General features: G+C 40.4%; 1 protein-coding gene across 4 annotated transcripts in view; it reads left to right on the top strand.

The window, feature by feature from the left end:
- LOC124798648 (bromodomain-containing protein 7) overlaps window positions 1–27,265 on the top strand; it is a 155,799-nt gene that overhangs the window by 103,601 nt on the left and 24,933 nt on the right. For all 4 annotated transcript variants that reach the window (XM_047262147.1, XM_047262145.1, XM_047262148.1 and 1 more), the window contains exons 7-8: window positions 1,390–1,573; window positions 22,339–22,474. In XM_047262147.1, coding sequence (XP_047118103.1) covers window positions 1,390–1,573; window positions 22,339–22,474 — 320 coding nt within the window. The remainder of the gene's footprint in view (window positions 1–1,389; window positions 1,574–22,338; window positions 22,475–27,265) is intronic.

The raw sequence follows: 27,265 nt of genomic DNA on the forward strand, positions 1-27,265 counted from the left end.
AAGAATTCATCCCACCCAAGCAAACAGTGAATTCCGTGCACTACTGTGACATTTTGTGATGGCTCTGTGAAAACATGCGGCGGCGACGGCCTGAACTTTGCCGTCAAGGGAACTGGCTGCTGCATCAAAACAATGCACCCTGTCACACGTCCTTGCTCATCAGGACCTTTTTGGCAAAAAACAACATGACGGTTGTACTCCACCTACCGTACTCACCAGACTTTGCACCTTGCGTCTTCACACTATTTCCAAAACTGAAACATAAGTTGAAAGACCGTCGGTTCGACACTCTAGAGAGGATTCAAGAAGCACCGCTGGCAGTGATAAACACCCTCTAAGAACAGGACTTCCAGAAAATGTTTGACCAGTGGCAGAAGCACTGGGACCGGTGTGTACATGCGGATGGGTGATGGTGATCATTAGTCTAAAGGTAAGGTTTTCAACAGATGGCAGCACTAGGCCCAAAAATTTTGGATAGCACCTTATATGTGTGTTCTCCTGCTGCCACTTAGTGAGTAGTTTTTTAATCCATCCAATTACTTCTTTATTTTGATATCTTCTGCAATCATAATTTATATGACATCTGTTTTAGAACTATTATTGCAACCTAACTGTACAGTGATGTGCAATCTAACTGGGTCCTTGTTGTCGTGCACCAAAAATGATCTGCAGTTTACAGTAACAGTTACTAAACATACCACTCCATAAGTGAAAGTTTATGATGTCCAAATGGGCAACAAATGAATACATTGCTAAACTAAAGAAAACAAGTAATTTTGGCAGTCTCTGAATTTAGAATATAGTACCTTACTTTTATATGCACCATTTGCACAAACGCATTGGATAAACATACTATGAAAGTGTCTTCAAACACCTCAGAGATCTGAACACACTTACAGGAGTGCACTGGCAGGGAGTAACCCACAGTCGTGACATGTAGGTGGAATTCCTAAAAAATTCAAAAATGAAAATGTACCTCATAAGTCATAACATCCTTCAGTTATCTTTATTTTGAGGTTACAAATTATTTTTAGCATGCAAATTAAGTTACTGGTAAAACATGTCTCTTGTCATATTGGATATCATCATCATCATCATCATCAGTAAGTACCACTGTACTTGCCTATATATGAGCAGCATAGATAGGTAAAGAGCAGCTGAATAATATATCTAGCTAAGCAGTATAGCCCCTCCCTCTCTCCCTCCCTTCCTCCACCCCCTGTCAAAAAGAAAGGTTGTAATTTTAAGGGGGGGGGGGGGGGGGGAGGCACAGTTACAATGTTATCAAGGAAAAGTTAAGTTGACAACTTTTTTTTAGAAGCCAAAACTTCAGTTCTACACTTTGTTTACACATTTGTGGCCTTATTAAAGTGAAAATTTTACTTTTAGATGGGCTTCTTAAGACAGAACAAGGATGGTAGTACTTCTCTCGCCATCCTGGTTCCAAATGATGGCATAGCTCCAGGCACAAATGAACGCCCAATTTCATTGGGCATGCTATCAGGGAAATTATCACATGGCACAGGACAGCTTCAAGGATTTAGAGAAGATCGACGTAACATAGCTAAAGGAGGTAACTATGTGTGATGTATTTATTTTGATTGTAGACTGTACAAATTAATTGTCATTGTTTATGTCTCAAATTGCACATTTTTCTGTCCTGCTTAAAGTTGCAGCTACGTGTTTATTACAGTAGTTTACTGTTATTTTATATGAACGCCTGTAACTGAATGTGAGCATTAAATAGTTTTATGTTTTTGAGGTTTATGTTGAACAGAGAGCAGTAAAGAGAGACATATTCTTAAACAGTGATGACAGCAGATTGGCAACATGAGAAAGTAGGAAAGAGCTAATGGTACAATTAATTTATTGTTGCTCTTCTCTCTAAAAAATACATAGTTTGTTGTAGTTTTCATGTTTTATTAAAGACAGGAATTGGTGTTATACTGATAAGCATATACTGGCTTGTGAAAACAAACTGACTTTATGGTTTGATTTTGCAAAGCTTTTATCTTCAGTACCTGACTAGATAATAAGGTAAGTTATGAAGTAAAGAAACTCTCAAATATTAACAATAGCAATTGTGCTGTAATTATAGGAAGTTGGAGAAATGGGTTTAAAGTATGAGCCAGGTCCCTTGCAGAATTATGGAAGAAAAGATGTGAGATTACATAGCAAGCAAAGTAGCCTATGAGGAGAGTGATGAATTGAGAGAAAGAGATGAAACACAGGAAAGTGACATAACCTGTTGCAGGAAGCTTTGACAAAATTTGTGTCAGTAGCAGGAAATTAAAAAAAAAAAGCACTCCGTCATCAGGCCACGAGTGGCCTACCAGGACCATCCGATCGCCGTGTCATCCTCATTGGAGGATGCGGATAGGAGGGGCGTGGGATCAGCACACCGCTCTCCCGGTCGTTATGATGGTATTCTACTGTTCGGTCGAGTAGCTCCTCAATTGGCATCGCGAGGCTGCGTGCACCCCGAAAAATGGCAACAGTGCATGGCGGCTTGGATGGTCACCCATCCAAGTGCTGACCACACCCAACAGCGCTTAACTTCGGTGATCTCACGGGAACCAGTGTATCCACTGCGGCAAGGCCATGTCGGTAGCAGGAAATGGAAAAATAAATTAATTGAACAAAGATAACATTAATTCAAAACAATTTTATTTGTAGGGAAATAAAGGGAATTCAATCATGAAGTGAAGTGTCACATGTTGGTAAGGTCTTTCACTGCAATCATGAAGTTATTTTGTTGTGTTTTACAGTAGTGTGTGACGGGTGTTTTAGTTCTCTTTTTATTCGAATAAATGTGTGTCTCTAGCAAATCAGCGTCTGTGCAGACTGCCCATAATTTGCTAACTTCAGTAGAATTCTCTATTTCTGATTACTTGTATATAAGAAAACCACCCGTTTGTAGTATACCAGTCAACAGAAAGAAAATTTTAAATAATAGTTAGAGTAGTGAGTTTCTGCTTAACAGACCAAATGGTCAAAGTACAAAAATTTCTAGGTGCTTGCATGTCTTTACATTACAATGAAGTCACTAAAATGATACAGCAACTGGCATGAGGAAACATCATATTTGAGATTTTATAATGCACTCAAGAATATGCAATGCAGAGATTAAATAAAATAATTAACTGACAAAATTACCAGCTCTGGAATTTTTAAATTAAACCAGTGGCTGAAGATTTGAAATGATCTTGCTTACCTCACAGTCATAGTTTTCATTTCATGAAAGATTTCTGGCAATCTTATGTCGTGTTTTTGTTGGTTGTTGTTGTTGTTGTGGTGGTGGTGGTGGTGGTGGTGGTGGTCATTCAAAGACTAGTTTAATGCAGCTCGCCATGCTCGTCTATCCTGTTTTAAGTTTCTTCACCTCTGAATAACTACTGCATCCTATTTTGATGTGAACTTGCTTGCTGCAGTGTATACAGGGTGATACGATCCATGACAACTGGGAGATCCAGGAAAAGATCAGGAATTTTCTCATCCGAGGGAAAAACGAGAAAAGCCTGGAAATTTTTCAATGTTTTAGTTTTCAGTTAAATTTTTTTAATGTTGACTGCTAGGAACCAATACTCTAACAAAGGATATTACTGTATCATGCTACTGCAGAATAATACTGCAGCAATAAAACATGAATGAGAGAAAAAAAAAATCGAAAGTAAAACTTAAGTTGCAAAGAAAATTTGCCATATATAACAACAAAACACAGTGCTTATAGAAGCATATGCCAACAGCAAACTGTGTCAAAGGCTTTAGGAAGACTATGCAATGCTTTTATAACAACAAATTGCCACCAATGACCGTGACGTCACAACTGTTTACATTAGATTTGTTTGAGCAGTTGTGAGCAAGCACATGCACAGTTTCGTTGCATATGAGTAGTACCTTCTCTGACTTCTGGCTACAGAAATGTGGCTATTAGCTGTATAAGCAGTAGCAGCAAACAGCCTGATGCTACCCGGTAAAATTTGACTGGTGCGCCCAAGCTGCCAGATTCACACATGCGCAGGGGGCAAACTGGGGTATCTGCCCCGGCTGCATTTTCAGGGGGAGTGGGGGGGGGGGGGGGGGGGTGCCAAATTCATATTCTTGAGTGAAAAAACCTTGTTTCACAAAGAGCATAGCATCCAGCGCACGTTGGTCTATTGATTATTCATATGACTTTGAAACGTGCCCCTGTTGGTTTTTGAACACATTCTAAGTTGATTTCTGAATGAATCATAAGTTGACTTTTGAATGCGACGTAGTGTACTTGATGTCTCTGCCAGGGGAATCCCCGTCGCATCTAGAAAAACTTTTCTGCAGACAAAAGGGAACTGGGCTATATGAGCTGAGTGGAATAAAGCCAAATGGGTGAAGGTCAATTGCTGTTATGTGGATGATTGGGTTTTCGAATGATCAGCATTGTTATAACTACTAGTGAAATCTATTGATTCACACTACCAGAGTGGAAATAAATGACTAACAGGAATAACAGGGAAGAAAGATTACGTACTGTCTTCTTGGTGTATCCAATGAAATGAAATTTTGACACAAGATTTTTGGCTAGATTGCTACATTAGTAAGGGCCAGTTGTACAGTCCCATGCTAGCAGCCACTTAAGTTCTATTGTGGGAGTAGCAAGGAAAATGCATTGTACAAACAATTAATAATGCCTAACAGGAGAATAATCGTGGGATAACTAAACTGGTGATTGTGGCAGGGTGAGTGTAGTTAATGAGAATAAGTTCTGACAGTGGCAGGAATAGTTACAGAATTAGTAATGACAAGCTTGTTTGTGCGAATGAGGAAGGAGAAGAAATTGGGACATCACACAAATTAGGGAAGAATATAACGATTCCAAATTTGTATAAAAATTTCGTACTACTACTTTTCGTTCTCATGCTTGAGAAGCTGAAGCATGTGAATCAAATGTGAAACTATTTCCTAACGTAAAGCTTTTTGCTTGTAGTAGGCCTAATAGGCATTTGATATTGGTAATTCATGAATTATATTCTTTTGTGTTATAAAAATGACCATTTGTGCTAAACCAATCTCGTTTATTCGATATGTGTTAAAATTACTGCAATATTAGGCAAGCCTATTTCGTTTCATCTAGCAGACAGTGACAAAATAGACATAATCAGATTGAGAAACCACACAGTCTTGGATACTATTTGTATTAACAGCTTACCCAGTATTAGACAACGACATTTCGATTTTTTATGTAGCAAAACGTTTGACGAACTTTGATGAGGTAATAGATTCTGTCGCAGAAAGGAAAGCAAGGCATGTAAATCTGTAGCAAAATTAGAGATAAAAAATGCTAGGATGTAAGGATTGAAAAAATGTGTACTGTCTTGCTTGTCTTTACTGGTTTTATGTATCCTATATTTAACTTTATGTCGCACATTATTAGCTAATAGGCAAAAAAAGCACAAATTTTCTGAAAAGTGCTTGTTCTCCCGGTTACAAATAATCCCACTCAGTATTAACTGTGAGGTTTTTTTAAAAAAGAAATGGGGGGGGGGGGGGGGGGGGCTGGATGTCAAACCGACAAGGAGCAAGAGAGGCACCATGGGTCATTTTAATTTCCACTGTCCTGAATGCGATAGAAGAATGGTGTGTGAAGAGGTGTGGTGCTGAACTTTGGCACACTTAAGGCCAAATAACATGCCTTACATTTCCTCGAACATGTATGTTTTATGTATCAGACTCTTCAGAAAGATGTGCACTACAAAATGAACATATTTCTTAAAAGTCGATATTTTAAAAACTTTTGACATCCTACCTCAATGCTTTGGACTTGGGGTGGGGATTGGAGATATCGTAGATCCGGGGCTGATGCACAGAGCAGTCTGAGTTTTAGTGGGGAGTGGGTAGTCTCCATGTGACCCGTGTTGACATTTAGTGATTTTGCTGTTTCCTCTTTGTTTATTGCTCTCATATCAAATAAAAACAAAACGGATTTCCGTGGCCGGGAGCTATTAAGTGAATTAAAATACGTTCACATAATTACAGAAGGCTGAAACATGTTATTAGTTGCAGATTGTTTTTTATTTCCACCTTTCTGACAGTTGAGCATTAATCACCTTGTGGAACACTAAAGTTATTTTATCGGTTTGCTAAATAAACGTGGCTTTTATTAATCTTTTTTGCTGAGGCAGTGTTTAATTCCACACTATTGGCTAGTTTCAACTGTTTGCTGCTCTTCAAGTGCACATTTTCATCTTCCAGCGTGTATGCCATAATAAAGAACCAAACACGTGATAATACGGTACTGGTATTCCAAGAAAATATAAACTCGAATCTGGACATACGAATGTACACTTTAAGCCAAATTATGTATTTTATTATAGTTCACGAAATTCAGGTGTTCTTTTGTGACATTAAGAAAGATCTTTTAACGGTTTACACATATGAACATACGAGCTTCCTGCATCATCGTAGCTGCACAAGCACGGTGATGCCTGTTGCTGACACTGTCTGGCGGCTGCTGAAACAAACCTGTTTCTAACAGGTCGCAGGAAAGTATATTTCCTTTCACGCAAGATGAACCATGTGCGAGAATGTACGATGAATTTCTTAAATCACAGAATGTATGTCTGTCATTTAAAAATCAACTCTTTGAGGATGACTGTTTAGAAGAATTGCAAGCCCAGAAGACCAGACATTTAAAAATTTAGTGGCACATTTGTGTGATGGATCTTAAAAAAGTGTAACGCGCAAAAAAGATCAGCATTATATGTGAAAGCTTAGCTTCTCTTGCAGCTTATTAATCTTTGAGACCAATATTACATGTGAAAGCTTTTTTTTTCCTTGTAGCAGCACTATGCATATTAATTTAAACCATAAACTTCTCCAATTTGTGTGTTCGCACTACTTAACAGTGATGTTGCTATTGGCTGACTACATCACATATCCTGTGCTCCGATTATTCATTATCATTGGCTGGTGAGATCACGTGACATAAGCTATGACTAGCTTACAAAACGCTTCGCAATCTCGATTTCAATGCTTCGGAAAGCAACATGTGGTGTTTGGTGGAATTCAAATTTATACTTTCGTAATGTGAAAACATGCAGTGTGCATGTTGCTGCACATCAAAGATCTTTCCAAAATGTGTTTTTTCCTTGAGTTTCATTTTCTAAAGTGCCGGGAAATTCTACGCCAGTGTATAAGACCATAACCATTCAAAGGATTGATATTTTCTGAGGAAAAGTATACTGTCACTTAACATGGAAAAAGTGTAGTTGCACCGGAGAGAAAGTGTGTTTTTAACCGGGAAATGCGGAAAAAATTGGGGTTTTTTCCTTTTTTCTTTCTTTTATATATATAATCTTTGAGACCAATATTACATGTGAAAGCTTTTTTTTTTCCTTGTAGCAGCACTATGCATATTAATTTAAACCATAAACTTCTCCAATTTGTGTGTTCGCACTACTTAACAGTGATGTTACTTACCATACGAAAGCGCTGGCAGGTCGATAGAAACACACACACACACATACATACACACAAAATTCTAGCTTTCGCAACCAATGGTTGCTTCGTCAGGAAAGAGGGAAGGAGAGGGAAAGACGAAAGGATGTGGGTTTTAAGGGAGAGGGTAAGGAGTCATTCCAATCCCAGGAGCGGAAAGACTTATCTTAGGGGGAAAAAGGGACAGGTATACACTCGCACACACCTACACACACACACACACACACACACACACACACATATCCATCCGCACATACACAGACACAAGCAGACATTTGTAAAGGCAAAGAGTTTGGGCAGAGATGTCAGTCGAGGCGGAAGTACAGAGGCAAAGATGTTGTTGAAAGACAGGTGAGGTATGAGCGGCGGCAACTTGAAATTAGCGGAGGTTGAGGCCTGGCAGATAACGAGAAGAGAGGATATACTGAAGGGCAAGTTCCCATCTCTGGAGTTCTGACAGGTTGGTGTTAGTGGGAAGTATCCAGATAACCCGGACGGTGAACACTGTGCCAAGATGTGCTGGCCCTGCACGAAGGCATGTTTAGCCACAGGGTGATCCTCATTACCAACAAACACTGTCTGCCTGTGTCCATTCATGCGAATGGGCAGTTTGTTGCTGGTCATTACATTACATTACATTTACTGTCCTACACTCATACTCTCTGCTGGAAATACCACTTTGCCACGAAGAAAAATGATCCTAATCCTACTCCTAATGATCCAACTCCCCAAGACACTATCCAAATTGAACCCTGCCTGGAACAGTTCCGTCCTTCGTCACAGCGGGACCCACCTCTTCTTCCTCAAAATCACCCTCTCCAAACCTTCCAGGAATTTCTGACTTCCAGCCTTGCTTCTCAGTCCTTCTTGGAAAAACCTTAATCCTACTCCCAACATCACCACTGCTGAAGACCAAGCTATCCGTGATCTGAAGGCTGACCGATCTATCGTCATTCTTCCGGCGGACAAGGGTTCCACGACCGTGGTACTTGATCGTCGGGAGTATGTGGCTGAGGGACTGCGTCAGCTTTCAGGCAACACCACATACAAAGTTTTCCAAGGTAATCCCATTCCTGATGTCCAGGCGGAGCTTCAAGGAATCCTCAGAAACTTAGGCCCGTTACAAAACCTTTCACCTGACCCCATCAACCTCCTGACCCCACCGACACCCCGCACCCCTACCTTCTACCTTCTTCCTAAAATTCACAAATTCAATCATCCCGGCCGCCCCATTGTAGCTGGTTACCAAGCCCCCACAGAACATATATCTGCCTACGTAGATCAACACCTTCAACCCATTACATGCAGTCTCCCATCCTTCATCAAAGACACCAACCACTTTCTCGAACGCCTGGAATCCTTACCCAATCTATTACCCCTGGAAACCATCCTTGTAACCATTGATACCACTTCCTTATACACAAATATTCCGCACGTCCAGGGCCTCGCTGCGATGGAGCACTTCCTTTCACGCCGATCACCTGCCACCCTACCTAAAACCTCTTTCCTCATTACCTTAGCCAGCTTCATCCTGACCCACAACTTCTTCACTTTTGAAGGCCAGACATACCAACAATTAAAGGGAACAGCCATGGGTACCAGGATGGCCCCCTCGTACGCCAACCTATTCATGGGTCGCTTAGAGGAAGCCTTCTTGGTTACCCAGGCCTGCCAACCCAAAGTTTGGTACAGATTTATTGATGACATCTTCATGATCTGGACTCACACTGAAGAAGAACTCCAGAATTTCCTCTCCAACCTCAACTCCTTTGGTTCCATCAGATTCACCTGGTCCTACTCCAAATCCCATGCCACTTTCCTTGACGTTGACCTCCATCTGTCCAATGGCCAGCTTCACACGTCCGTCCACACCAAACCCACCAACAAGCAACAGTACCTCCATTATGACAGCTGCCACCCATTCCACATCAAACGGTCCCTTCCCTACAGCCTAGGTCTTCGTGGCAAACGAATCTGCTCCAGTCTGGAATCCCTGAAGCATTACACCAACAACCTGACAACAGCTTTCGCATCCCGCAACTACCCTCCCGACCTAGTACAGAAGCAAATAACCAGAGCCACTTCCTCATCCCCTCAAACCCAGAACCTCCCACAGAAGAACCACAGAAGTGCCCCACTTGTGACAGGATACTTTCCGGGACTCGATCAGATTCTGAATGTGGTTCTCCAGCAGGGATACGACTTCCTCAAATCATGCCCTGAAATGAGATCCATCCTTCACGAAATCCTCCTCACTCCACCAAGAGTGTCTTTCCGCCGTCCACCTAACCTTCGTAACCTGTTAGTTCATCCCTATGAAATCCCCAAACCACCTTCCTTACCCTCTGGCTCCTACCCTTGTAACCGCCCCTCGGTGTAAAACCTGTCCAATGCACCCTCCCACCACCACCTACTCCAGTCCTGTAACTCGGAAGGTGTACACGATCAAAGGCAGAGCCACGTGTGGAAGCACCCACGTGATTTACCAACTGACTTGCCTACACTGTGAAGCTTTCTATGTGGGAATGACCAGCAACGAACTGTCCATTCGCATGAGTGGACACAGGCAGACAGTGTTTGTTGGTAATGACGATCACCCTGTGGCTAAACATGCCTTGGTGCACGGCCAGCACATCTGGGCACAGTGTTACACCGTCCGGGTTATCTGGATACTTCCCACTAACACCAACCTGTCAGAACTCCGGAGATGGGAACTTGCCCTTCAGTATATCCTCTCTTCTCGTTATCCGCCAGGCCTCAACCTCTGCTAATTTCAAGTTGCCGCCGCTCATACCTCACCTGTCTTTCAACAACATCGTTGCCTCTGTACTTCCGCCTCAACTGACATCTCTGCCCAAACTCCTTGCCTTTACAAATGTCTGCTTGTGTCTGTGTATGTGTGGATGGATGTGTGTGTGTGTGTGTGTGTGTTTGCGCGCGCGCGCGCGAGTGTATACCTGTCCTTTTTTCCCCCTAAGGTAAGTCTTTCCACTCCCGGGATTGGAATGACTCCTTACCCTCTCCCTTAAAACCCACATCCTTTCGTCTTTCCCTCTCCTTCCCTCTTTCCTGACGAAGCAACCATTGGTTGCAAAAGCTAGAATTTTGTGTGTATGTATGTGTTTGTTTGTGTTTCTATCGACCTGCCAGCGCTTTCGTGTGGTAAGTCACATCATCTTTGTTTTTAAATATATTTTCTCCCGCGTGGAATATTTCCCTCTATATAGATATAAAAAACAAAGATGATGTGACTTACCAAACAAAAGTGCTGGCAGTTCGATAGGCACACAGACACACACACAAAATTCTAGCTTTCGCAACCAACGGTTGCTTCATCAGCAAAGAGGAAAGGAGAGGGAAAGACGAAAGGATGTGGGTTTTCAGGGAGAGGGTAAGGAGTCATTCCAGTCCCGGGAGCGGAAAGACTTACCTTAAGGGGAAAAAAGGACGGGTATAAGTCCCTCCATTACCAAACTGACAATTCCTTCACATCTCTGCATTTTGTGTTCTATACTTTGGCCAGTGTCAGTTATTTAACTGTTATTTAACAGTTATTTAACTGTTATTTAACAGTTATTTAACTGCCCTAACAGCAATACTCCTCCTCCTTTTAGAGTCTTGTTTCCTGATATGATTTCCTCAACATCAGCTGATTTTATTTGACTGTCTTTCATTACCTTCGTTTGACCCTTTTTTTTTAAAAAAAATATATCCATCTGGTAACTTCTTTTCGATATACTTTACATTCCATTCAACTTACCATTTAAGACCTTTCTCATCTCTGACAGAACCATAGTGTTACCGGTACACAAATTTTTGTTTTTTCTCCTTGAACTTTAGTTGCCATTCCAAATTTATATTTGGTTTCCTTTCCTGCTTGCTCAGTGTACAGATTGAATAACATTGATGATAGGCCAAGTCCTTATCACACTCCCTTCCAGAAGTGGCACATGGTTTCGGTGAAAGTCTGGTTTCAGTGAAAGTCCGTGAATGTGTTGTCAGTGTGGTCAAAGTCTCAAGTGCCAGAAGTCCTTCTATCCTCCTCCTCTCCTTTCAGTTATGTCACAGAATACTCTCCCAGATAGCTGAATGCGTTGAAGTGCTCAGTTCTGGGGCATGGGGAGGTGCACGGGACCCAGACTGAATCCAATCAGCAGACTAATGATGACAGCTGGAGAGCCTGGAGATGGTTTTTGGTGTTCCCCACATCCAACTGGGTTAATACCAGGGTGATACCTAGGTCCTGCCTCAATTCACAAACATTTAGACAACTTTTTGACATCTGCATGTATGTATGCAATTGTATGTATGCAGAAACTACCAAGTTTCATCTCAGATAAGAAAAACAAACTTAGAAATAATGCTTTATCAGGCAGACACCATTAACAAGCAAAGAACTTGCTAGCAGCTGAAAGTAGTTGCACATGTTTTGCAACATTATTTCATTTACTCGTTTTTGAAACTCTTGCTAGGTATAGGCTCTTAAGTTACCAATTTCTGTTGCACTCTAATGTGATATTTACAAACATAGCATGACTTCATTCCAATGTATGGAATTACCAGTGTCACAGAAAAAGTCTTTAACATTATAGAAACATTAATATTAAACATCAGTCAGTGATGCATGATAGGTAACTACAGTGACAGGAATTCAAGAGCGAAGTTTCAGCCCCTCTGTTGGTTTTCTCAGTAGATTCCCCTTTATTGCAAGCAGTGGAATGTGAAGTCATATATATCTGATAAACTTCCTTTAGACTCTGCTTTTTGAGGCTTATGGAAGACCATAAGGAGTCATACTCCATAGAAGCCGAGCTGCTACATGGAGCTAATAGGCATTCCAAGACACACTGCACTCAATGTTTTAAAAATTCAATACCAGTGGTTCTAAAAATATTGACTCATTATTTAAATGTGAGTGGAAAATATTCTAAATGCATTTTAATAATTTAAATTCTACAATACCTTATTGAAAAATATGTTTAATGTATCTATCAGAGAGGCTCTGCTTCAGAGCCTTTAATTCTGATGACTGTTGCCGACCCATGTGCCTTGTTTTGACATAGGTCTTTCAGTACTCTGTCAAATTATTCTCTCAGTATTACATTTCTGTGAGTAGAATATTTGCTGTCACCCTGGGGATGCCCACCTGATGACTTCCACATTTCCTTCATCTTCATTTTATTATTGGCGGTACAAAAGCTGTCCATTATGTTTTTAGCCTTCTTGCCTTTTCCCTTATGAATTTCCCAGCTAGATCAGAAAACATTCTTGGCAGATACCTCTACTTGGTAGATGCATCACTCTGGGATCGAGGGACTGATGGCCTAGTTGTCTGATCCCCAATGCTGCAGAATAATATTGCAGCAATAAAACAAATGAGAGAAAAACACCAATATAAAACTTAAGAAAATGCATCATTTACAACAACTAAACACAGTACGCACACAAGCATTCGCCAACAGCAAAATGTGTCGAAGGCTGTAGGACAAAGACTACGAAATACTTCATAACGACAAACTGCTTTGGTTGAGCATGGTATCACACCTGTGACACCAATAGGTTCATCTGAGTAGTTGCCAGTGGGCTCATGCACATGCACAGAGCTGGAGTCACATATGAGCAGCGCCTTCTTCTACTTCTTGCTGCTTAAAGTGTGGCTATTAGATGTTTAAGCAGTAGCTGCTAGCAGCCAGATGCCATCCAGAAAAAAATTTCTGGCACATCCAAGCTGCCAGATTTGTGCATGCGCAGAGCAGTGACAGCTGTTGTGGGGAGTAGTATCCACATGACCCATATTTACATTTGATGACTTTGCTATTTTCTCTTGATTTACAGCTCTCATGTCAAACGAAATAAAATAGATTTGTGTGGCTGAGAGCTATCGAATGAATTTCAAGACATTCAAATAATTGTGGACAACTAAAGTGTGTTAGTAATTTCAGTTTTTGATTTTATTATATTTCCACATTATTGGCCATCAAGCATTAATTGCATAGCAGAAGAATGAAGTTATTTTTGTTGATTTGCTAGAGAAATTTGGCTTTTATTAATCATTTCCACAGAGGCAGTCAATTTATTTGAAATGAAATGTTTCATTCCACACTATTAGCAGGTTTGAACTGTTCTCTGAATTTCAAGTGCACTTTTTCATCACATGGCCTGTATGGCATTGTTGTTGTTGTTGTTGTTGTTGTTGTGGCCTTCAGTCCAGAGACTGGTTTGATGCAGCTCTCCATGCTACTCTATCCTGTGCAAGCTGCTTCATCTCCCAGTACCTACTGCAACCTACATCTTTCTGAATCTGTTTAGTGTATTCATCTCTTGGTCTCCCTCTACGATTTTTACCCTCCACGCTGCCCTCCAATACTAAATTGGTGATCCCTTGATGCCTCAGAATATGCCCTACCAACCGATCCCTTCTTCTAGTCAAGTTGTGCCACAAATTGCTTTTGTCTCCAATTCTGTTCAATGCCTCCTCATTAGTTATGTGATCTAGCCATCTAATCTTCAGTATTCTTCTGTAGCACCACATTTCGAAAGCTTCTATTCTCTTCTTGTCTAAACTATTTATTGTCCACATTTCAGTTCCATTCATGCTTACACTCTGTACAAATACTTTCAGAAATGACTTCCTGACACTTCAATCTATACTCAAGGTTAACAAATTTTTCTTCTTCAGAAACGCTTTCCTTGCCATTGCCAGCCTACATTTTATATCCTCTCTACTTCGACCATCATCAGTTATTTTGCTCCCCAAATAGCAAAACTCATTTACTACTTTATCGTCTCATTTCCTAATCTCATTCCCGCAGCATCACCCGATTTAATTCGACTACATTCCATCATCCTCGTTTTGCTTTTGTTGATGTTCATCCTTTCAAGACACTGTCCATTCCGTTCAGCTGCTCTTCCAGGTCCTATGCTGTGTCTGACAGAATTACAATGTCATTGGCAAACCTCAATAGTTTTTATTTCTTCTCCATGGATTTTAATTCCTACTCCAAATTTTGCTTTTGCTTTTGTTTCCTTTACTGCTTGCGGGATATACAGGTTGAATAATATCGGGGATAGGCTACAACTCCCTTCCCAACCACTGCTTCCCTTTCATGTCCCTCAACTCTTATAACTGCCATCTGGTTTCTGTACTAACTGTAAATAGCCTTTTGCTCCTTGTATTTATCCGTGCCACCTACAGAATTTGAAAGAGAGTATTCCAGTCAACATTGTCAAAAGCTTTCTCTGAGTCTACAAATGCTAGAGACGTAGGTTTGCCTTTCCTTAATCTATTTCCTAAGATAAGTCTTAGGGTCAGTATTGCCTCACATGTTCCAGCATTTCTACTGAATCCAAACTGATCTTCCCTGAGGTCGGCTTCTACCAGTTTTTCCATTCGTCTGTAAAGAATTCGTGTTATTATTTTGCAGCCATGGCTTATTAAACTGATATTTCAGTAACTTTCACATCTGTGGACACCTGCTTTCTTTGGGATTGGAATTATTATATTCTTCTTGTAGTCTGAGGGTGTTTCGCCTGTATCATCCATCTTGCTCACTAGATGGTAGAGTTTTGTTAGGCCTGGCTCTCCCAAGGCTGTCAGTAGTTCTAATGGAATGTTGTCTACTCCCAGGGCCTTGTTTCGACTTAGGTCTTTCAGTGCTCTGTCAAACTCTTCACGCAGTATCATATCTCCTATTTCATCTTCATCTACATTCTCTTCCATTTCTATAATATTGTCCTCAAAATCATCGCCCTTGTATAGACCCTCTGTATACTCCTTCCACCTTTCTGCTTTCCCTTCTTTGCTTAGAACTGGGTTTCCATCTGAGCTCTTGATATTCGTGTAAGTTGTTCTCTTTTCTCCAAAGGTCTCTTTAATTTTCCTGTAGGGAGTATCTATCTTGCCCCTAGTGGTATGCACCTCTACATTCTTCCTTACATTTGTCCTCTAGCCATCCCTATGGCATTACGCCACAATAAAGAACCAAACATGAGATAATACAGTTTGATGCTCCAAGAAGGCTGACTTCCCAGAAACCACACTGAAAAGCTTAAGCAGACACTTACATATCTGCCTTCCATGAAAATTAACATTTTTAACATTTATCTGGTACCTCCTCTAGGCTGCTAACTGGTTGCTGAAAAATATTCCAAATGGTGGTTTGAGAACTTTAAAGTAAATTTCCTTTTACACAAAATGAATTATGTTACACGTGAGAATGTGCAATGCATTTCTTAAATCACTGAGCATTTGACGCTCATTCAAAACTTCACACCTTAAGCACCAGCCACTTAGAAAAATTTAGAGCCCAGGAAACTATACATTTATGCCATCATTTAAAATTTTACTAGCACATTTGTGTTTGATGTATCTTAAAGGGCAACACACATGCAAAAAGACCAATAGTGTATGTGAAAGCTTAGCTTTCCTTGTGGCTATACAGTATGCATATTAATTTAAACCATGAACTCTTCCTATTTATGTGTTTGTGCTACTTAATATTGATATTGCTATTTTCTAAGTACATCATGTGTCCTCTGCTTGAATATCTGCCGCCATTTGCTGATGAAATAACATGACATGAGCTATGATTGACTGACAAAAATGCATCATAATCTCAATTTCAGGATTTAGGAAACTAATTTTATCTGTTTCATGGAATTCATATTTAACGAAAATAAGCGGTGTTCATGTTGCTGTGCATCAAAGATCTTTCCAAAAAGCATTTTTTCCTTTTTTTCTCCTGGGTTTCATTTACAAAAGTGCCTGGAAGCTCTATGCTGATATGTAAAACCTTTACCATTCAAAGGATTGACAAGTTTTGCAGTTCCAAGGGAAATTATATTGTTACTTAACACAGACAAAATGTATTTCTCACCCAGGAAAAGTGTATTTCTAACTGGGAAATCAAAACTCTGGATTGTTGATAATGTGCACCACCCCTCTGTTCTCCCCCCGTCTACTTGAATTAAAGTGTTACCAGTTGAAATTCATGTGTGAGGATCGCTGATGGCTGTATTTACCTCTACAAGTTGCGGTTTACTCTGAGCCTCAAACAGTTTCTTTTAGAACAAATCTTCATGTATTATGAGGCTCGACCTCTTCTTGCCCTCAGCGTCAGGTTTTGGAAGCCTCATAACATCTCACAAGCTGTGCATCATGAACACAGGCACTACCTCATTTCTGTGCTGCAACTGGGTCATCCTCAGCCATCAACCTCTCTTTCTGTTCTCCTGCCCTCATGGACACTGTTCAGTGGGAAGTCACTGATGACCCCCATTACAGTGACCACATCCCACTCCGGATTCACCTACTGAACAGACCTGTCCCTGAAGGGACCAGCCATGTTGGATGATCAACAGAGCTGACTAGACATTATTGAGACAGCTGGCTGTGTTTGAATGCTGCGACCATTACGCATGTGATCCACCATGCCACTGACTTTTCCATCCCGACATCCTCTAGTCATCTCTTAAGACAACCTGTCACTTATTGGACTGATGAGTACCATTCAGTAATCTGAGTCCTGGCTTTGCGATGGTTCAAGTGCCGCCCAGTGGCAAAAAACCTCACAACCTTTCGAGTGGTGAGGACCAAGGCTCGGCACATCATTAAGGAGAGCAAGAAAAGGTCATAGCAAATGTTACTGGCCTATACCAACTCTTCCACTGTTTTACAAAAGTACAGAAAGCCATCAGGAGGATTTCCAGTAAACACAGTCGTTTACCAACAGCAGCAGTTGGTTGGTTGTTTGGGGGAAGAGACCAAACTGTGAGGTTATTGGTCTCATAGCATTAGGCAAAGATGGGGAAGGAAGTTGGCTGTGCCCTTTCAAAGGAACCATCCTGGCATTTGCCTGGAGCGATTTAGGGAAATCACGGAAAACCTAAATCAGGATGGCCGGACGCAGCAGTGCTAAAACAAGATGGGGAAGGAAGTTGGCTGTGCCCTTTCAAAGGAACCATCCTGGCATTTGCCTGGAGCGATTTAGGGAAATCACGGAAAACCTAAATCAGGATGGCCGGACGCAGCAGTGCTAAAACAAGGGTGTCTCCAAACCACACTCTGATACATCAGCCAGCCAGTGGCAGAGCATTTTGCAATGGCTACTGCCAAAATTCCAGCCAGGATCCAGCAATATGCTGTTAATGTGTGACTGTGGAGAGGGTCCAGTTGGACTTCAGATCTAATAATTCAAAGTCTTACAGTTTCCCTTTGTCCAAATAGGAGCTGCAATGTTTGATGCTAATGATACTGCACATGGTCACAATCAGATCCGTTACAATGTGCTCCGACATTTGCAAGTTGTGTCAAAGAAAATCTTCCTTGAATGTTTTAATTTCGTATGGCAGACAGGCCCCTTTCCCAGCTTGTTGAGAGAGGCTATTTTGATACCTCTCCTCAAACCAGAAAAGGCCTGAACATATCTCAATAATTACTGAAGTGTCACCTTAATGAGCTGTGTAGGAAGGACCCAGGAATGAATGGTTAACCGTCATCTAGTCTGGATGTTAGCTGGCAACTCCTTAACTGCTCTTAGTGTGGATTCAGGAGATTTCGATCTGCTGTTGACAACCTGACACTTTTAGAGGTGTGTATCCAGCAGGGTTTCCTATGTCACTGTCTCAGTATCTTTCATATCAGTAAGGCATTCGACACTACTTGGAGACACATTATTCTAAGGCAGCTCCACCAGTGAGGCTTTCATGGCCATCTCCCCTTCTTCGTATGATCCTTCCATCGAAGCATTTTGTAGGTCCCAAGTTGCTGACATACTGGCGGATCATTTTGAACAGGAGAATGGTGTTCCTCAAAGCAGTGTTTTAAGTGTTACCCTCTTTGCCATATCAATAAGCAGCATCACATTTATGGTAAGAAGTCCTGTACAATACACCTTATTTGTAGATGATTTTGCAGTTTTCTGTTTCTCCTTCAGTATTGCAACAGTGACTCATGAGTAACAACTTACAGTGCTGAGGTTAATGGAGTGGGCTGAAAAGACAAGTGTTCATTTTTCTGCAGATAAGTGTGTGCGTGTGGGGTGGGATGGAGGGGGTTCTCATATTTTTAATTTACCTGTCTTGCATATGAGGGACACTATTCTACATTTTAAAGACTCTTTGGGGTTTGTGGGCCTCATTTTTTACTCCAAACTGTCTTGGTTACCACACCTTAAGGCCCAGAAGGTACTGAGTTTCTTATAGTGCCTTAGCCCCAGGTCTTGGGAAGCTGACAGGGTGTGTGCGCACCAGTTTTATAGGGCCTTCATGCAGTCGCAGCTAGATGATGGGTGCACAGTGTATGGATCAGTGAGGTCTGAAGATCATTGATACTGTCCACCATGAGGGGATTAGGCTGACCACGGGTGCTTACAGGAACCCCCCCCCATGCCCAGTCTGTGTTGAGCCTGAGGTACCGCTACTCACTATCTAGGATATGTCAGGTATGTAAGATCTTCACTCCTCCAAATTCACCAGCCTACCAAAATGTTGTTCATCCATCTCTGGAAAGCCTTTTCTTCCATCATCCACAAGCAACAAGGCTGTTTGGGATCCACATGCAGTTTCTTGGTATAGAGGAAGTACAACCCGAAATCAAGGGTTTTAACCACGGGCCACCATAGTTACTGCAAGGACCTGGAGTCATTTAGATTTACTGCAGTTGAGGAGAGGTTTCACTCCTGCATATATCTTTAACACATTTATTTTATGAAATCTTAACTGAGCACCACCACTCTGCAGCTGTGTTTATGGATGGGTCTAAATGGGGGGGGGACTCTGTTGGTTGCACTGTCATTTTCCTTGATTGTGCCCAATCGCCTCAAGGCTTTACTGTCTTCAATGTGGAAGTATACATGATCTTGTGGGCACTAGAGGAGATGCAATGTGTTTGGAGTGCTACATTCCTTGTCTGTTATGACTCCCTGAGTGTATCTCTCTCTACAGTGCTTGTACCGACCAGATAAAGTAGTCCAGAATATCCAGGACCCTCATCAGTCTACAAAGTCCATGATACAGCTGGGGATACTTCCTTCCATCTCTGCAGACAGAATGAGGTCCTTCTTACTTGTCTTCCCATAGGTTACAGCCCTATGACACATGGCTCTTGCTCTGGTGAGAAGCAGCCTCCAATGCGTGGCACTTGTGGTGTGCAGATCACATTGTGCCATGTTTACTAGACAGTGCTTTATATTCGGACCAAAAGGCAGCAGCTAATTTGCTGATAGACTTGCCCACTTTTTAAATTGGGAATCGAATGAATGTGGTACGACTTTTAAGATTTTGTGAATTGTCCGACTTGTTCCCTAAAATTTTATGGCAGTGTTTTTAATGTGTTATCAGGCTGGCTGGCTCATCCATATTTTTTAAGTGATTTGTACAGCCGCATATTCCTGTGAATCTATTTTAGTTTTCCTCTTGTCTTGCTGAGATTTTTTTAAGGACATCAGGACAATTTTAACCCTTTTTTCCGTGATGGGAGCTAATATGATTGTGCGGGTGATTATAGTGGAGATTGAGTGGGATTTTATTTCAGATTGATTTTAATCTTTTCTTGCTTTTTAACCACATTCAGTTCAACTTATTTCATGTGGGTGCTGATAACCTCATCATTGAGTACCCCTAATCCACAATCACACATACAATAAGAATTTATGAGTTACTTCGGTCACTATATAAACCACCTTAGCCATCTGTAACATATTTCACCATCACTCTGAAGAAGCTGAATTAAACAGTATCCTTTGCAAAAACAAGTATGGTGAGGTGGTATCAGAGCAAACAAAGTTGTGATAAGACAAAGTGTTTTGACACAAAGAAGAGAAAAAAATAATAATAAACAGAAAGAGTTGTGAATAATATGTCCATATACTTTTCTTGCTAACATCATTGTAAGTAATTGAATATAACAACAGACGGAAGTTCTGACTTTAAATTCAGAACTGAGACAAGCAGTTTCAATTGATGTTGTAGATATGTACTATGATAAATCATTGTTGTGCCAAGTGCAGTCAGTGTCACAGTAGATTCTTGTTGTGTTACAGATAATTTGTTTTCAGTCATTGAGTTTCCTAATCAACTTCGAATCTCAGAGGACCGTGTTCAGTATTTGTACAGTGTGTTTTGTCATTTGTAAAATTCTTGCATTAACAGCAAAGCTAAATCTTATTTGCCTATGGCAAACAAATGTGTGTTAGTTCTAGTGTAACATAATCAAAGATCATCAGTTAGTGACATGGTTTAGTGTGTCATTGTGATGATTCAAAAGATAATACAGTGTAGTGGTCCTGTGAACCTTACAGCAGGAAGGGCAAACTCTATAATTGGTTCTTGGGGATAGATCTGTCTAGCCGTCACATTGTTACAAAGAAAGTGGATTTTGAAATGTTGTGTTACTCATGCTGAAGTACTGCCTGCTGCCTGACATACAGTCATTGTAAGATTACCGAGCAAGGTGGTGCAGGAGTTAAAACACTGGAATAGCATTCAGTAGGAATGAAGGCCATATCTCCATCGGGCCACTCAGATTCAGATTTATGTAAGTTTCTTAAAATGCCTAAGGAAAATATCATGATGGTTTCCAAGGACATGACTTTTTCTTCTTCTTCAGTAGCTCTACAGCCCTTGGTGAGCCTTGGCTTCTTCAACAATCTTCCTCCACACTTCTCGGTTATTTGCTGCTCTTTTCCACCCCCCGACTCCCATATTGCTGATATCCATTATTACCTCATCGATCCATCTTCTTCTAGGTCTCCCTTTTCGCCTAACTGAATGGATCATACCTTTCATCATTTTCTTTGGAATTCTATCCTCTGCCATTCTCTCCAAGTGTCCTAGCCATCATATTCGCTGTGATTTCACAAATTTTACTATGTCCCTGCCTTTTATTAACTCTTGTTATTCGGCATTGTAGTGTATTCTCCAGCCTTCTTCCTCCCTTATTGGCTCATAGATTTTGCATAGTATTTTCCGCTCAATGCTTCTTAGAGCATTTTTATCGTGTTCTGTCAATGTCCATACCTCTGAGCCGTATGTGATAACTGGGTGGACTAGGGAATTATATATTAGCAGTTTAGTTTTTCTTGTAACAAGGCTATTTTTGAAAAGCTGCATATTTGCAAAGTAAGCGCTGTTTCCTGCTTGTATTCTTTCCCTTATAGCCTTTCCAATACTGTTATCATTTGTTATTAGGGCTCCCAAATAGTTAAAAGGGGACACTCATTGAAGCATTTCCCATTGATGTTTAGGTTTTTAGGGGTTTTTCTGGTAAGGACATGACTACCCTTATCCAATACCTGTTAGTGCATCTCCAGTAACCTCATCCCAGTAGGACATTAATCATCCTTCCTTCCTCTCATTGTTACCTGTACAGAGAAATAATAAAACGTCAAATAAGAGTGGGGGATGTGTGCGACAAGTCTCGGTCTTAAGAATTTTACAAAGATAAACTTCACTGGGCTATAGGAAAAGAAAAGTGGTAACCAGTACTAAAAGGTAAACTATCACAGATTCAAGACTGTCACTCCACAGATGATTCTGTTCTTGTGTTCTTTCTCTCACATTATAAGCACAGAGTTGAAAGGAATAAATTAGAGAGGCAATGCAATGTGTACAGAAACCTACAAGGTCTTATTCTTACTGTCCAGCATCCATGAATAGAACAAGAAGTGGTGCAAATAATGGTTGCATTAGCTGCTTCCAACACATCGTATTTTGATTATTTATGGAATATGAATATAGAAGGATCACTGTTTTACTCTTACATTAAGACTGCATTTCATGGCATTTTAGTGAGGACTGCAGACAGTTTTATAGGTACAATGAAGTCATTAGTATTCACTACTAATAATATTTTTTTCTTCTTTGCAGTTAAACCTTTGTATTATGGAGCTTTCGGATCATATGCACCATCTTACGATTCTACTTTTGCTAATTTGACAAAAGAAGAGACAGAACTTATTTACCAAACGTATGGAGATGAAACTGCAGTGCAGTATGCAGAGAGGTATGTTCGATGCCCAATTTTCACACTCTTCAAAAAAGTAATACCCCAGTAACTTTAAGGACACTGCAGTCAGTTTCATATATTAATACAGGATACTAATTATTGTTTAAATACTAAAAGAGATATTGTGTAAGTACTTGTTCATTTGGAAAATTGTTGGTTGTGGTTACCCGATTTCTTATAACTACCCGTCACGGGACCGACAAGAAAACGAATGATGTCCATTACTCATCTGATAGTAGAGCTGTCATAAGTTGGCTAAACTCAGGGAGTGGTGATCACAATAGATAGCAGGGAGATCGCTGAGAAGGCATATATGTGGTTTAGCGAGGCCTGTCCAGGAGGCAGCCAGACAATCAGGAGTGATCATGGTTACCTGCTGTTTGAGCAGTGAGTGCTCATGGTAAAATGTGGCTGTCAGACATCATTATAAATAAATAATAATAATAACAATAATAATATTAGATAAATCAATAAATAATAATAACAATAATAATATTAGTGGATAGTGCAAACTGTGCATTGTTTTCAGAAGAATGACAATATGTTAAGTTTGCCATAGTTTTAAATGCAAGCATATACCTGTATATTTAACTGCACAATGCATAAAGTGCAGAGTAGCTCTTTGAAAATTGACAAAAGATAATATTATGGCTGGATTAAGAACTTCAAAGTGAAGGTCAAACACACCAGTATCAATTTCTAACACGTCTAGCTACAGTTGGGCCTTATAGATTCCAGTGTGACAATCATTTGTGTGGTAAGTTTCGTGGTAAAATACGCCTTGTAGACTCATATAAAAATTTTCTTTAATGTAAATTTCCAAAACTTCACAGGTTTCCATCTACGATTTTTTTTATGTTTGGACATACATATTTGTGGAGCAACTTTTCTCTACAGTAATGAGAATTAAATTTACCTGCAAAATCTGTGAATAAAATAGTTACAAAATACAATTTAATGTCAATTTATACTTTATCCGAAAACGACATTCATTATAAGGTTGCACCAGTCATAACAAATATGTTTTGTACCTAGTTGCCCTTTCTTCTTTGTCTCGGCAATTAAAACAAGTATGTTTCATTTCATTGTCATTCTTCATCAGTGCAACAGTTTTAGAAAATAAATTTCCATGAAAGGCATTAACCAGCTACAGTGAAGCGATACATCACCATAGAACTATTCACGGCTGTGGAATAGTCTCATTGAAAACAGTTTCTTGTGCTGAGCTGCTGTATTCTGATTCCTCTTCCATTTCTCGCCATGAGCTGGCCATGTTACAATTGCCAGAGATAACTCTTACTTTCTCTGTCTATCACAGTCAGTGTGTAATACTTTTTCAAAATAGTCCTCCAGTATTCTACAGCACATATATATAACTGAATGATATTGTTAGTGTAGCTGTATCAATATATTCTGTGTTGGGTTAAAATGATATTTAGTGTTAATGCTGTGTGGTTCATTCACTTTTGAGGTGCAGTCAAGTTACGACACCTCCGATATTATTACATTTATTTACTTATTTATTTGTTTGCTTATTCCTGCCCCCCTCCTCAGAACTGGAAACAAATAGAAATATGCAGTTTGTTTTAAAATATGCATACACTTTTTGTGAATTACCTGAATGTGTGGTGTCTGTTCTTTCTGACATGTCTGAAAGAATAGACAAATTGAAGGTGGAAGGGGGGGGGGGGGGGCGAGAAAGAAAAGGAAAGGGGAGGAACTAATAGTATCAAGTGTATCAGGACTTTATGCTGAATCAGTGGCGATGAGTGAAAATGTATGCCAGATTGTACTTAAAACCTGGTATCTCCTGCTTACGAGGCAGTTGTATTAACCACTGCACCATCCAGACACAGTTTTTATCGCAAATACACGACTATTTTGGAACACTCCCCAAACGAATCACCTTCCCACCTATCCAGACCTGTCCAAAAGAATAGACACCCTGCAGTCGTATAATTGATTTTCCTTGTGGAACAATAAATCCACAACCTTCAGTCTGGGCGCACAGTTCGTTTGACCTTCAGTGGGGATGTAAAATTATCGAGCATGGAGGTCATGAATGGAGGCTACGGATTGTTGCACTAGGTGGGAGTGTGAGTCAGCTGGGGAGTGTGCCGAGATGGCCCATGCATTTTTGATATACAGTATGTCCAGATGATGTAGTGGTTAATGTAACTGCTTTGTAAGCAGGAGTTCCCAGGTTCAAATCTCGATCTTGCAAGCATTTTCACTCGTCAATTCTGATTCCTCACAAAGTCCTGATGCAGCTGATACCATTAGTGCTTCCCTCCCCCTCCCCCTCCCCTAAACATTTAGTTACATAACTTGTTGTGAATGTGTGAAAGAAATGGCAGTGCTGTACAGCACACAAACCTTAGTAGCTGTGGCAAGAGTGAGGACTGTTTTTGATACTTAAAATGGCGATATTTTCATTATAAAAACGTTGTGTAGTCATTTGTTTCCTCTATTTACGTGGTGTGAAAATCATCATCAGTTGAGTGAGGTGTGTGGTGGGGATGTCTTGAATGTGTGTAATGTGCATTCATGGGTGCAACTGTTCAAAGAAGGCAACAAACCAAGACAATCTCACCCTGGAGCCAGCCCACAAGACTTGTTACACAACCTCGGTTGGCTGCCAGGTCACTTGTAACTCTGCAACTTTATCAATCCATCATCTCAGTCGCTTATTGTCTTCCACTTTTGTTTCGGTTTCATTCAGTACAGAAAATATTTCATAACATATGTGAATACATTGCTCAGATTCTGCTTGTGTTTTGCTTGCAGCTGCAGTATTGGGTGGAGTAGCTGATTCCATATTTGTTTTTGATCCACACAAAATGGAAACTTGTTTCATTATGTAGTGTTCTGCGAACGTATGTTCCTGCCTAGGAATCCTTGTGTGAACTTGGCTTGTAAATGTATTGTTCGTACTCTATTGTCATTGCATCTGTTTTACGTTATTTCTCGCATTTAATGTAGAATTCCATGTTAGCAACGTTTGACGGAACTGGTATTCAGCTTTACTTCATCTTGTCACAGAATGAGTATGTATTTCTGGTTTGAAAGGTGTTGCTTCTTCCCACTTTTAAGCTTCGTAGTATTAGCGACAAAGTATATAGTTATTGTGCAAGGTACTATTATGCAGCAAAAATGTTCTACGTCAACGGGTATCTTTGTAAGTGGGATTGTGTGGTATAGTTTGAACCTACTTCCACCATACTGAATGCTACTGGATTTAGTGAACTTTCGTTACACAGCATTAACTAGTAGATCCAGTGATGAAAGTGAGAGGATGTGTGGTGTTTGCTTTTAAATTTTTGTCGTTATGAAAGGATGATTGTAGAACATTGATTTCTGCTAATTTGTGTTGTTTCAGTACTTGTTAATATGTGTTAACACATTTACGTAACTACTGTTGCATCTTTAGCATTTGCAAGGAAGAATGCCTTGTCTTTAAGAATACAAAGCATACTCAGTGACAAGAAGTAGCACCATTCAAAGCAGAAATATGTAATCATTCTGTCAGAAATTGCTCACATGGATTTCTCCATTAAATGTAGGAAAGTAAGAAAAACAGTTATAAACTAAAAGGAAATAGAATAGGAACAGTATACTTGCAAGGGAGTTCTAAAATGTAATGCCTCCAATTTTTTATGTCAAAATTCTTAAAGCTTTTTAAATAAAACAAACATTATTAACATTCTACATCTTTATTCTTCATGTTTACACATTAATTTTTCAACTTAGTCACCCTGCCGACAAACACATTCCTCCCAACAAGAAATAGGGTTCTTGATACCGTCAGTGTTGAATGTTTGACTTATTTGATGGAACCTCAACCTCACCACTGCTTACATGACTTCATCACTATCAGGGTGAGATTCTCAAAGTTGTGCTTTAAGTTTTGGAAACAAACGAAAATTGGACGGGGCCAAGTAGAAACTGTATGTTGTCTTGCATTGTCATGCTGAAGGGAAATGCGCTCCATGTCTGGATGAACTCTTCAGATTTATACTTCTAATTTTCTGAGAGTTTTTTCACATGCCAACATAGTTAAAAAGTAATTGGATAGATAAAATCTACTCACCGAGAAGCGGCAGGAGAAAAAACATATGAAAAATGGTTTCAGGCATGCAAGCTTTTGAAGCCAGTGGCTGTTTCTTCTGGCAGAAGGGTAAGAAAGAGGGGTGGAGGAAAAGGACTGGAGGAGCTAGGAAAAGGGGCAGAGTTCGGAAAGATCACCGAGAACCACAGATTGGGGCAGACTTATTGGACTTTTGTGGCAGACTTATTGGACTGGACTGAAGGAAAAACTGATTGTAGAGACTACATCGGACAAGATTTGAAAACCTGAGTGCTTAAGGTGGATGACAGAGGAATATGTAAGAAAGAAATTACTGCTATAAAATCATAAACGAGTTAATGCGAGTGAAAACTAAGAGAATTGTATGTAATAGAGGTAGGTGGGGGGGGGGGGGGGGTGAAATGAAAGGTGTTGAAACTAATACAGAGTGAAGAAAGGAGTAGTTACTGAGAAGAAATGCTGAGGTGGAAGAAATTGATGTAAATCTAAGCCAGGTGGGTGGCAAGAACCAAGAACACCTAATAGCGCTTGTTCCCACCTGAAAAGTTCTGGGAGACTAGTGTCTGGCGTAAGAATCCATGTGGTGTGTGTGGTGAAACAGGCACCGAGGTCACAACTGTCATGTTGTAGAACATGCTCCACAACAGGATATTGTGTGTTGCTAATATACACCTTCTGCCTATGCCCACTTGTCCTAACTG

This window comes from Schistocerca piceifrons, chromosome 5, assembly GCF_021461385.2.
Source record: "Schistocerca piceifrons isolate TAMUIC-IGC-003096 chromosome 5, iqSchPice1.1, whole genome shotgun sequence".
Classification (NCBI taxonomy): Eukaryota; Metazoa; Arthropoda; class Insecta; order Orthoptera; family Acrididae; genus Schistocerca; species Schistocerca piceifrons.